Here is a 12,848-nt window from a genome sequence, read left to right on the forward strand (position 1 = left end):
GGTGAACGTTTTTTTAAATGACACTTAACTAATCACTTTGATGAACATATTCCTCAAAATTCAAATGAATATATAAACTATCCATACATATCTAAATAAAAACAAAGTCCTACTGTAATATTTTGTAGTAGATTGCTTTATCCTTCTGTATAAATTTATCTCAATCCTTTTTTCTTGTCTGCTTTGATCTCTTCATATTAAATGCTTTCTTAAAGCGCTACATAATTCTTTTTATCTACTCATATTCAAAAGTGGCATGCCAAAAGCTGCCTTACGTAAGCTCTATGCCAATTGGCGTAGGAGGGACAAAATCCAAGCTACAGAATTACCTTCTAGAACCACATATATTTTTAGTTCTTTACTTTCAATCAAGTCATATTCATTGCTGGCAGAATTTATGCCTAGCAATAGTATTTGTGGGGTGGGTAGCATGTAACGGAGAGAACACAAGTTTGCTTCTTGCTGCTTCCTCACCCCTTTACATATATATTTTTTAAAGATTTATTTATTTGAAAGAGTTACACAGAGAGAGGAGAGGCAGGGAGAGAGAGAGAGAGGTCCTCCATCTGATGGTTCACTCCCCAAATGGCCGCAGTGGCTGGAGCTGCACCAATCCAGACCCAGGAGCCAAGGAGCTTCTTCTGGGTTTCCTGAGTGGGTGCAGGGGCCTAGGGACTTGGGCCACCCTCTACTGCTTTTCCAGACCATAGCAGAGAGCTGGATTGGATGTGGAGCAGATTGGACTAGAACAGGTGACCACAAGGGATGCCAGCGCTTCAGGCCAGGGTGTTAACCCACTGCGCCACAGCGCCGGCCCCTAGAATTTTATTTTTTCTGAGCTTTGCCTTTATTGGTATAGAATTGGGGTCTCTAAGTCAGGTACTATTTCTCCTTTTCAACTTCTAAGAATTGCTTTCCCATTTTGCTCCCTTTTGTTCTTTGGCCTTGGGAGTTTGTGCTTTTGAAAACATTCATTGTACTGTTTTACAAACTATTACTTAAATCTGATTTTTTAACTTTCCCACATAGACAATGTTATCAACAACCAACAGAGGGCCCTGTCTTCACTTTCACATAATTCTTCATAATATCAAACAGATTGCTCTGATTATGGTCAGCAACTGATGCAGTTGTGAAGACAAAATCACGGAGTTGTAGACTATATAAAAATTTAGATAAAGGGAATGTACTAGTTAAATGTTTATATAGGAAATTTTTTTAATAAAGTACTGGCGTATGGAAAAAATATTGAATGGTTTTACTTAGAATTCAAAGAAAACCTATTATAATGAATTCACATGGGCATGTCAATAAAAAATGTTTACATTTTCAGAATTACAAGTACATGGATGTGCTATAGCCACAACCTCAGTTACTCTTCAAAAAAGGAAAACTGTACATGGAAAAATGTTATACAGTGTAAAATTCTTCCTTTACCTTGGCTGGCTCATTCTTTGTTTTTAAAGATTTATTTGAAAGGCAGAACAACTAAGAGGGGTATATACAGGTACATACACCCACACCGACACATGTGGCAGTGGAGAGGGAAGGAGAGATCAACAGAGAGCAATTGATCTATCTACTACCTCACTCCCCAAATAGCTGCAAGAGCCAGGGCAAAGCCAGGAGTCAGAATTGCAGCTTGATCTCCTCCATGGGTGGCAAAGAGCCCAAGCACGTGAGCCATCCTCCACTGCCTTCCTTGGTCCATTGGCAATAAGCTGGATCAGAATCAGAAGCAGAGTGGATTCTGATATGGGATGCTCATGTTAAAAGTGGAGATTTAGGCGGGTGCCGCGGCTCAATAGGCTAATCCTCCGCCTGCGGCCCCAGCACACAGGTTTCTAGTTCTGGTCGGGTCGCCGGATTCTGCCCTGGTCGGGTCGCCGGATTCTGCCCTTCTTCCTGTCCAGCTCTCTGCTGTGGCCCCGGAGTTCAGTGGAGGATGGCCCAAGTGCTTTGGCCCTGCACCCGCATGGGAGACGAGGGGGAAGCACCTGGCTCCTGGCTTCGGATCAGCGCGGTGCGCTGGCAGCAGCGCGCCAGCCGTGGCGGCCATTGGAGGGTGAACCAACAGTAAAAGAAGACCTTTGTCTCTCACTGTCCGCTCTGTCAAAAATAAAAAAATAAATAAAAGAAATTAAAAAAAAAAGTGTGGAGATTTAGGGGCCGGTGCTGTGGCGCCATAGGCTAATCCTGCACCTGCGGTGCCAGCATCCCATGTGTGCGCAGGTTCCAGTCTTGGCTGCTCTTCTTCCCATCCACCTCTCTGCTATGGCCTGGGAAAGCAAAGGAAGATGGCTCAAGTCCTTGGGCCCCTGCACCTGAGTGGGAAACCCAGAAGAAGCTCCTAGCTCCTGGCTCCCGTTCGGCGCAACTCCTGCTAGTTGCGGCCATTTGGGGAGTGAACCAGCGGATGGAAGACCTTTCCCTCTGTCTCTCCCTCTCACTGTAACTCTACCTCTGAAATAAATAAATAATCTTAAAAAAAAAAAAAAAAAAAAACAAAGTGGAGATTTAATTGCTGTGCTGTTATAGTCACTTTTTGTATTCAAGACTGAACAGCAACAGTGACTGCAGCCCCTATCTTCGAAGGAATATCTTGCATAATTATTCATTCAGTGTTTTTTAGTGTCTATTTTGTTAAATATGAGTTGGACTTATCTTTATCATACTATATAGTTTGTAGCAGTGTAGAAGAGATATAATTTAAACACTGTAGGAAAGGACTTCAAAAAGTTCATGAAGAATTTGAATTAAAGGATAATGTGAATTTCCCGAGAGACAAAGAGACTTCCCAAATGTCTGCAACAGCCAGCATGAGCTAGGCTGAAGCTGGGAGTTGGGAACTCAGTCTGTGTCTCCTACCTGGGTCCCAGAAGCTTCATCATTTTAGCCATCACACCTGCCTCCTGGGTTTGTATTAGAAGGATAATGGATTTAGGAGCTGGAGCTGGGTATTCAGACCATGCACTCTGATGTGGGACACAGGCAGCTTAACTGGTGTTTTAGTCACTAGATTAAATGTATACCCCCGCCACAACTTTTTGAAGCTACCTCATATATATTGTTGATTATTACAATCATCAATCTTCTCACTAATGAGCTGTTAAACATTAAATACTTGGAAATCCAGAATGGACTATTGTATGAGTAAGAGATTTTAGATACAGGGCAAAACTGCTTAGCTATTAGATGGTTTAGAAATAGCTCATTACTTTATTTTATTTTGTTTTTTGACAGGCAGAGTTAGACAGTGAGAGAGAGACAGAGAGAAAGGTCTTCCTTTTCCGTTGGTTCACCCCTCAAATGGCTGCCACTGATCCAAAGCCAGGAGCCAGGTGCTTCCTCCTGGTCTCCCATGTGGGTGCAGGGCCCAAGCACTTGGGCCATCCTCCACTGCCTTCCTAGGCCACAGCAGAGAGCTGGACTGGAAGAGGGGCAACTGGGACAGAATCCGGCGCCCCAACCAGGACTACAACCCGGGGTGCCGGCGCTTGTGGTGGATTAGCCTAGTGAGCTGTGGCGCCGGCCACAGAAATAGCTTATTACTTTTACCACTTTGATAATGCAATACATAGATATTTTTTCAAAAATATTTATTTGAAAGGCAGAGTTACAGAGGTAGAGTCAGAGAGAGAGGGGAAAGAGGAGAGAACAGAGAGAGGAGAGAGAAAGGAGAGAGAAAGGAGAGAGAGAGAGAGGAGAGAGGAGAGGGGAGAGGGGAGAGGAGAGGAGAGGGGAGAAGAGAGGGGAGGGGAGAAGAGAGGGGAGAAGAGAGGGGGGAGGGAGGGAGAGGAGAGGGATCAAGATTGAGATCTTCCATTAGGCTGGTTCATTCCCCAAATGATCACAATGGTCAGAGCTGAGCTGATCCGAAGCCAGGAGCTTCTTCCAGGTTTCCCACATGGATACAGGGGCCCAAGGACTTGGGCCATCTTCTACTGCTTTACCAGGCCATAGCAGAGAGTTGGACTGGAAGTGGAGCAGCTGGGACTCGAACTGGCGCCAATATGGGATGCTTGTGCTTCAGGCTGGGTCTTTAAACTGCTGTGCCACAGCACTGGCCTCTATGGCTTCCATTTTCAAAGTCAATTTCTAACACATTTTCAGGTAAAGATGGAAAGCTGTATCTTAATTGTTTTAAAGCATTTCATACATTAACTCTTTGGTTTTGGAGGGAAATCAACATATCACCAGTTTTAACTAGGGAAATATGTATCACACACACACAGTCACATATATATATATCTACCCATACCGGAAGTCCCAAGAGTTCATCAATTGAAGTTTCTGGCTCAGTAGGGTTGCTATCTGCTTGCTTAGGTACTTGAGCAATACTATTATCACTGTAAAACAGAAAGGGAAATTTTTAGCAGAGTTACACAATTAGGCACCTTTAAATTGGTATCTTAGATATACTGCTTACCTCGTCAAAAATTTATTAATGTTTTCTGCTAACTTTTCTTGAAGAGATTTGTTGTTTAATATTTTTTCTCGTGCATTTTCAATAACCATTTGCTGGAAAACAAAGTCAATTATTAGCAAAAGAATAGGAAAGTTTTATTTTAATTTGAAATCAAAAGAATCTGGATAATTTTGACAAACTCATGTAAAAACTCTGAAGCTGTGGCGGCTTTCTCCATATCAAAACCTAAACTTAGCAATTTTTATCTTTCACCAATTCTTTCTTCACTGCTTATAGTCATGCTCTTTATCTTCCCAGGTGGAGGTGTTTAAGAAGTTTATGGAAAAATTTTATTATGAAAATGTGTGGTTTTGAAAAACTTTTTAAAAAACCAAATTAAATTTATTTTTGAAATTCCATTTTTTAAAATGAATTTTACATGCTCCCTCTTGACATAATCAGTTCCAGAAAAATGCCCTATTACAACATGATCCAGCAAGAACAAAACGTTTATAGTTTCCTAGAAATATCAAAAGTTTCTTATCTGGTATATTTGTCACATTATCTATTCTGAACAGATTATCTCCCACAGTTACATATTCTTATTCTGTATCCCAAGGCTATTGCAATGCTCAGTCTTAAGGAAATACTGTATTTTATACATGTATTTATAGGTATGTTTTTATACATACATACTAGTTTATATGTATATTTTATATACATATACACAAGATGTATCCAATTTTAATATTTTAATTTTTTTAAAAAAGATTTACTGATTTATTTGAAAGGCAAAGTGACAGAAATAAAGGAGTAAACAGAGATCTATATCTTCCATCCACTGGGTCACTCCCAAAATACATCCAACAGCTGGGGTTAAACTTGGCCAAAGCCAGGGGCCAGGAGCCCCATGCAGGTCTCAAATGAATGGAAGGGACCCAAGAATAGCAGTCACCATCTGCTGCCTCCAGGTGCATTAGTAGGATGCTGGATCAGAAGCAGAAGAGCCAGGACTTGAACTAGCATTCAGTTGTGGGTTGTGGTTGTTCTAAAAGGTGGCTTAAACCATTGTGACACAATGTTCACCCTTTATGATACTATTTTTAAATTCAGCAATATTTTAAGTTGTAAAGTTTTAGAGGGTCACTTACTTTTTCTACTGCAAATGCATTAGGATCCTGCAAATTCCGTATTGTTGAATGAGGCCCAGAAAAGTTGATACTTTTTCTTTGAGAGTCACTGAAAGAAATTTAAGAAGTTTGCTTTGCAACTACCATGTCTTGAACAGATTCTACATTAGCTATATATAAAATTTATAATCATGGTAGAAAAGATTATTTTCTCTATTGGCGATAGGAACAGAGTAGAAAAAAAGCAATATGACACTTTGAGAATAAATATGAGGTCTAGTTTTACCATTTACTAGCTATATAGTCAAAACCAAGCAAGTGCTGCCACCTTATACATTTTATAATGGTTTCAGACTAACTGCATTATTAGATTTTAGAGAAGAATGGCAAGAAATAAAGTATATGTAGGCTTTAAAAACTCAATCAAAATATCTACAGGTTGTCAGTTCAGAGACATCCTCCCCCCACTGCAAAAGAGAGGACACATTTTAAAAACTATTCTCTCTCTTCTCTTAAACATCCTTCCAACAAAGGTACGAAGATTAAGTATAAATGAACAGAACTTTTTTCCAAGAACATACCTGGAAAGACCCTACCAATTGAATTAGTACTTTAAGTGTTTGGGGGCATAAACCATGCTGGTATTATGTGTTATTTTTTTTAAAAAATTTAATTACATTCTGTAAAAGATCTGTGATAACATCAATTGTTAGCACATACATCATTATTTTATATATCATTACAAAAAACCCCCATAATTCCCATGAAACAGTGTTATATCAATGATAGAAGCATGCAACATAATTTCTTGAAGAATAAATGTACAAAAAGATGTGTTTAGGAATGGATATAACAGTAGACAATCCTCAAAACTTACTTCAGTATCAGTACTTTATTAACAATGTAAATGTCTATTATTTCTTTTTTAATGGTCATCTGCAACTTGCGCATTTTAAAAATCATTTACCTTTTACGTCTACCAGGAGACATTAAACTGGCATGAGTTTTCCTTTCCTGAGGTCCAGGACCCATATTTAAAGTCTCTCCAGCTACATTTCAAGAAAATAAAACAATAAGTTGAGGAAACTGAATAGCTCTTTTTTTTAAATTAGAGACTTTTCAATCTGCTGGTTTACTCCCAAATGGTTGCAATGGCCAGGGCTGGGCCAGGCCAAAGCCAGGAGCAAGAAGCTTCATCCAGGTCTCCCATGTTGGTGCAAGGGCCCAAGTACTTGAGCCATATTCAGCTGCTTTCCCAGGTCTATTAGCAGGGAGCTGGATCAGAAGTAGAGTAGCAGGGACAGGAACTGGAGCTTATATGGGATGCCAGTGCCGCAGGCAGCAGTTTAACCTGCTGTGTCACAGCACCAGCCCCTGAATAAGGTTTTCTTAACTGGGATAAAGATCATTAAATGCTGATTATTATTTTGTATTACAATTTAGTTAACATTTACCAAGTACTTAATATGTAAAAGGCATTGTGTTAGACATTAAAGTACCTATGCTTTAATATTTCACAACAAAACACAAATTATAGTATAGTCTCAACAAAGAATAACACATCAGAATAGAAAAGGTGTAAGAAATTAACAGCCAGGTGTTCTGGGTGTAGAAAAGCATTTGGAGGAAAGATGGCAACAAGGGAGATCAATAAAAACAAGACTAGCTTGGAACGGAGCTAATTTCAGCTTCATCATTCACTAGTTTTTTGCCCATTACTATCATGCATCTGGTAATTTTATGTATACAACAGCAAGATGTATCACATCATTTCTAAGTTAATTTCAATCTCAAGATTCAGTTGCAATATTAAGGAAAAACATTCCTCATTTCAGAACTGGGATAAATTAAGTGGTAAAATATAAGGTGTATTCCATTTAAAATAAAATACAGCAGCATCTTTTAGATTAATGCCAAAATTCAAGAATTAGAAGAGTATAAAGTTGGACATCAGTGCAAGTAGAAAGAGAACAAATTTTAGATTAAAATTCAGATTTTATATGCTTATTTTATGGCAACTCTAACACTTATAGCTTTTCCCAATTCTATTTGTTTTTGGTGGCCATAATTTTGTATATGACTATAGGACTTTAGTATATTATCTCACTTATATAATCTGATTAACAACAAAGATTAAGAGAATGAAATTTAAATTTACCAGTTACATTATCTTGTGACTGTGAATGGTTGACCACTACAAAATTTGACTTCAGTGGAGCTGAAATTGGGCCAGTTGGTCGAACAACCTGTGTAGGTGCCAAAGGAGATGTGATCAATTGTCCTGGAAGATAAGGCAAAGTCAGCAACTCTGAAGTGACAGGAGCTGCTTGAGATGCAAGCCTTCTCTGTCGTTTGATTTCTGCAATTCCATTTCTTGTTCGGGCTGAAACACAGGGGTGTTTAACATTAATTCAGTGTTAAAAATAGTTTTCAGAATTTTATGACATGATCTAAATATAACAATGGAGCTACAAACTAAAAAAAAAAAATCAACTGGATTTATGTAATGATTTTTTTATTTTTATTTTTTTGACAGGCAGAGTGGACAGTGAGAGAGAGAGAGACAGAGAGAAAGGTCTTCCTTTTTGCTGATGGTTCACCCTCCAATGGCCGCCGCGGTAGGCGCGCTGCGGCCGGCGCACCGCTCTGATGCGACGGCAGGAGCCAGGTGCTTCTCCTGGTCTCCCATGGGGTGCCGGGCCCAAGGACTTGGGCCATCCTCCACTGCATTCCCTGGCCACAGCAGAGAGCTGGCCTGGAAGAGGGGCAACCAGGACAGGATCGGTGCCCCGACCGGGACTAGAACCCGGTGTGCCGGCGCCGCAAGGCGGAGGATTAGCCTACTGAGCCGCAGCGCCGGCCTATGTAATGATTTTTTAAGAAACCAATTAAAATAAATACACTCAGGCTCTAAATCCAAAACTACATACGTTCTGTAATAATTCTTACTAATAACTCTCCCATGAAATAAAACTACTGGCATGAGAATTTTAAGATGATACTACATGACAGCTAATAAGGACATGTAAAGAATATTTAAAATATGCATTTTTATGATATATGAAAACATTCTCTACTATAACACTAGTTTAAATATATACAATACTGAACAATACCGGTTTAAATATATAGATGGCATACATGAATTAATGAAAATGTTCATCAATCTGAGTCTGAAGAAATTATAAACATTGTTTATAGTGTAAAGTTGAATACCAACCTCTCTGACTAGCAGCAAGCCCTGGAGAACTTTGCATGCTCCTGCAAACAAAATAAAGCAGTTATTCATTAAAAAAAATTTTGTTGCTGAGACTCACTGTTTATATACTCAGACTTGAAATAAATTATGAGCTAAAAGGCAACAGATCTATCTCAAACACAAAAGAGAAACAGTTTTTTTGGGTAAACAACCCTACCAACCTTAATGAGAAAGGCACTGTTATGTAAACACATTCATACACATTTATACATTTTTTTTTTTTTTGACAGGAGAGTTAGTGAGATAGAAGAGACAGAGAGAAAGGTCTTCCTTCCATTGGTTCACCCCCCAAATGCCTGCTACAGCCAGCATGCTGTGCCAATCCGAAGCCAGGAGCCAGGTGCTTCCTCCTGGTCTCCCATGCTTGGGTGCAGGGCCCAAGGACCTGGGCCATCCTCCACTGCACTCCTGGGCCACAGTAATTAAGCTCATACCTAATGCAATATATATTAGAATGCCTTATCATTAAATTAAGAATACGGAGCTGGCACCGTGGTTTAACAGGCTAATCTTCCGCCTTGTGGCACCGGCACACCGGGTTCTAGTTCTGGTTGTTGGGGCGCCGGATTCTATCCCGGTTGCCCCTCTTCCAGGCCAGCTCTCTGCTGTGGCACGGGAAGGCAGTGGAGAATGGCCCAAGTCCTTGGGCCCTGCACCCACATGGGAGACCAGGAGAAGCACCTGGCTCCTGGCTTTGGATCAGTGCGATGCGCCGGCCGCAGCGGCCATTGGAGGGTGAACCAACGGCAAAAAGGAAGACCTTTCTCTCTGTCTCTCTCTCTCTCACTATCTACTCTGCCTGTCAAAAAATTAAAAAAAAAATTAAAAAAAAATTTAAATTAAGAAAGAATACAATTTCAGGGGGGGCCAGGCTGTGGTGCAGTGGGTTAAAGCCTCTGCCCGCAGTGCTGGCATCCCATATGGGTGCTGGTTCAAGTCCCAGCTGTTCCACTTCTGATCCAGTTCCCTGCGAACGTGGCTGGGAAAGCAGCGGAGGATGGCCCAAGTCTTTGAGCCCCTGTACCCCTGTGGGAGACCCGGAAGAAAGTCCTGACTCCTAGCTTCAGATTGTTCAGCTCCAGTTGTTGTAGCCATCTAGGGAGTAAACTAGCGGATAGAAGACCTCTCTGTCAATACCTCTCTCTGTAACTGTCTTTCCTTACTCATAAGTTTAAGGCACTGTAACCGTCTTTCAAATAAATAAATCTTAAAAAAATTTTTTGATTTGAAATTTACACATGCAAGTAAACAACAAAGTGTAACTTTTTTTTCTAGATTATTTATTTATTTATTTGACAGGTAGAGTTTACAGACAGTGAGAGAAACAGACAGAGAGGTCTTCCTTTCATTGGTTCACTCCCCAAATAGCTGCAGCTGCGCTGATCCGAAGCCAGGAGCTTCTTCTGGGTGTCGCACTTGGGTGCAGGGACCCAAGCACTTGGGCCATCCTCCACTGCTATTCCAGGCCACAGCAGAGAGCTGGCCTGGAAGAGGAGCAACCCAGACTAGAACCCGGCGCCCATATGGGATACCTATGCTGCAGGCGGAGGATTAACCTAGTGTACCACGGCACCGGCCCCACAAAGTGTAACATTTTAAATTGGCTCTTATAATTACAAAGATGCCTTCCCAGAGAAATTCTGATTTCACATATGAATCCAGACATATGTATTTCAGAATCCCAAAGCTGATGTCAAAGGAACCTTGCTTTTATCAAATTTATGACCATGGATTTATTTTATTCTAGTCTAAGGAAGGAGCAAAATGTACATGAAAATTTATAGTATACGCAAATCCCTTTACTATGAATTTGCATTTACCCATTCATGCATCTGTTTGTCACAGACACAATGCTACTATTTCAGTGAATGTGTCAAAAAGTCTGCCTACAAAACTTATGCAATTGATTAATGTACTTCCATTTACTTAAAAATTTTAATTTTCATTTGATTTAAAAGGCAGATTGACAAAGCCAACAGAGATCCTCCACGTATGAATACAACAGCCAGGGCTGGGCTAGGCTGACAGCAGGAGCCAAGAACTCCATCCCAGTCTCCAACATGGATGCCATTAGCAGGAAGCTGGATCAGACACCGAGCAGCTGGGATTTAAAAACTAGGAACTCCAAAATTTTATGTAAGCACCCCAAGCAGCGACTTAAAAATGTTATAGTAAACACCCACCCCAACACACTTTTAACAACACAGAAAGCAACCTAAGAGAAAACTTGGCTATGAATCTTTACTATGTAATATTTTGTCAATAAAATCTCAATAAGCTTATATAGATTTTTTGAGTATTCACTACACTATCAATGTCGCTGAAGATTTTTTAAGGGCAGAAAAGGCAAGAGTTAGGAAAGGGAAATATAAAGACAAGACTACCAAATAAGATGTGGTTCAGTTATGCAGAAAGCATTTAGAACACACCCACCCCTACTTTTTTTTTTTTTTAAGTAGTTTAAGCAGAATAAAATAAAGGCCCTCCTGCAGTTAGGTGAGGCAGTTACTTGTAGCTCTGAGAAAAGGGCTAAGACACTGTGGTTTTTACAATAGACACAAAAATCAAATAGGGGATGTTACAAATTAATAGTAGCAGGGTCAGTATTGGCATTCCAAGGCTATAATTTAGACAGAATTTGAATATCTATTACTGTGAGAAAATTCCAAATATAAAAGATGCTAGAAGAATTTTTTTCAAGCTTGTGTCTACAAGTGAAGAACCAATGGGCCATAGATTCAACATATCAATTCTCTGAATATGCACCAAAGAGACAGATACCTAAGAGAACTGGGATTAGGAGAGCTATTGTAGCCCTCGATCTGCCTTTAAATTGCTATGGAAATTTGGAAGTGTCATTCAACTTCTATACATCTCAATTTATTAATTTGTAAACATTTTACTAAAAGTATACAGTTTATTTCCAACTATTCCAAAGAAATGTCAATAACATCTAAATAATTTTAAAATTAGATAAATGTTCTATAAGTACACTGCACAGGTCTCAAGATTATCTGAAAGTATGTATACCAAAATCATTTATACACATTCTAATTAGCTTGTTACCTGATTTGAGAAAGTGTATGGTCTAACTTCTTCCACAGAGATGACATTATAGCTGGGACATCATTTGATGTTTCTAAATCATAAAAAGGAAAAAGTTGAAGAAAATTCATATTTCAATTTGAACAATGCACAGTAAATTACTGAAAAAACTTGTCTTTCAGTGGCTGGTATGTTGGAATTGAGAAATAAACCCATTTGGCAAAATGGTCTGCAAAGAAATAACATTACTTTCTTTTTCTCAAGTCATTGGATATCCAATATGAGTAGAAATGGACATCTGCAAAAACTGTGACACGTTAAAAAAATTAATTTATTTGAAAGGAAGGGTAGGAAGGAGGGAGGAGAGGGCAAGGAAGAGAGAGAGGGAGTTCCCATGTGGTTGTCCACTTTCCAAATGCCTGCAACACCCTGGGTTGGGCAAGGGAAAAATCAGGAGCTAGGGATTCAACGCACATCTCCCACATGAGTGGCAGGGACCTAACCACCTGTGCCATGACCTGTTGCTTCCCGAGTGCCCATCAGCAGGAAGCTAGATTCAGGAGTGAAGCCAGGTTTCAAATCAGGCAATCTACAATGGGACATAAGCGTGCCAAGCATCATTCTAACCACTGCACCGAATGCCCAGCCCCCTGAAGGTTTTTAGGCAAATAATTTTTATTTTCTTTTCCTTTATAAAAGGGCAAACTTTTTTTTTTTTTTTAATCTTTGTTCTACCTGGTATCATGTGACATTTGGAAGTAATTATGATAATTTCCTTTATAATAACTTTCATAAAGGTCACGCAAATTTCTTTTTAGTGCAGAAATGTAATCCCCAGTTTCCTATTATTTAAAAATGTATCTAAACTATACCTCCTATGAGGCTATTTTAAAGAATAAGGGAGATAAAAACATGAAAACACCCAACACAATGTTTACACAGAGACAGTACTGAATAAATGTTAAGCTTCTTTTATGCTACATTTCATGCTAATTCTTCAGTTAAT

At 39.6% G+C, this 12,848-nt stretch overlaps 1 protein-coding gene across 1 annotated transcript in view; it reads right to left on the bottom strand.

Moving 5' to 3' along the window:
• LOC133763391 (protein NPAT) overlaps positions 1-12,848 on the bottom strand; it is a 68,100-nt gene that overhangs the window by 33,781 nt on the left and 21,471 nt on the right. Inside the window, exons 4-10 of the mRNA XM_062196963.1 lie at positions 11,864-11,936; positions 8,759-8,799; positions 7,697-7,921; positions 6,506-6,587; positions 5,560-5,647; positions 4,430-4,521; positions 4,262-4,349 (exon numbers count right to left, since the gene is read on the bottom strand). Of these exons, the coding sequence (XP_062052947.1) occupies positions 4,262-4,349; positions 4,430-4,521; positions 5,560-5,647; positions 6,506-6,587; positions 7,697-7,921; positions 8,759-8,799; positions 11,864-11,936 (689 nt within the window). The remainder of the gene's footprint in view (positions 1-4,261; positions 4,350-4,429; positions 4,522-5,559; positions 5,648-6,505; positions 6,588-7,696; positions 7,922-8,758; positions 8,800-11,863; positions 11,937-12,848) is intronic.

Source organism: Lepus europaeus, chromosome 7 (assembly GCF_033115175.1).
Source record: "Lepus europaeus isolate LE1 chromosome 7, mLepTim1.pri, whole genome shotgun sequence".
Classification (NCBI taxonomy): Eukaryota; Metazoa; Chordata; class Mammalia; order Lagomorpha; family Leporidae; genus Lepus; species Lepus europaeus.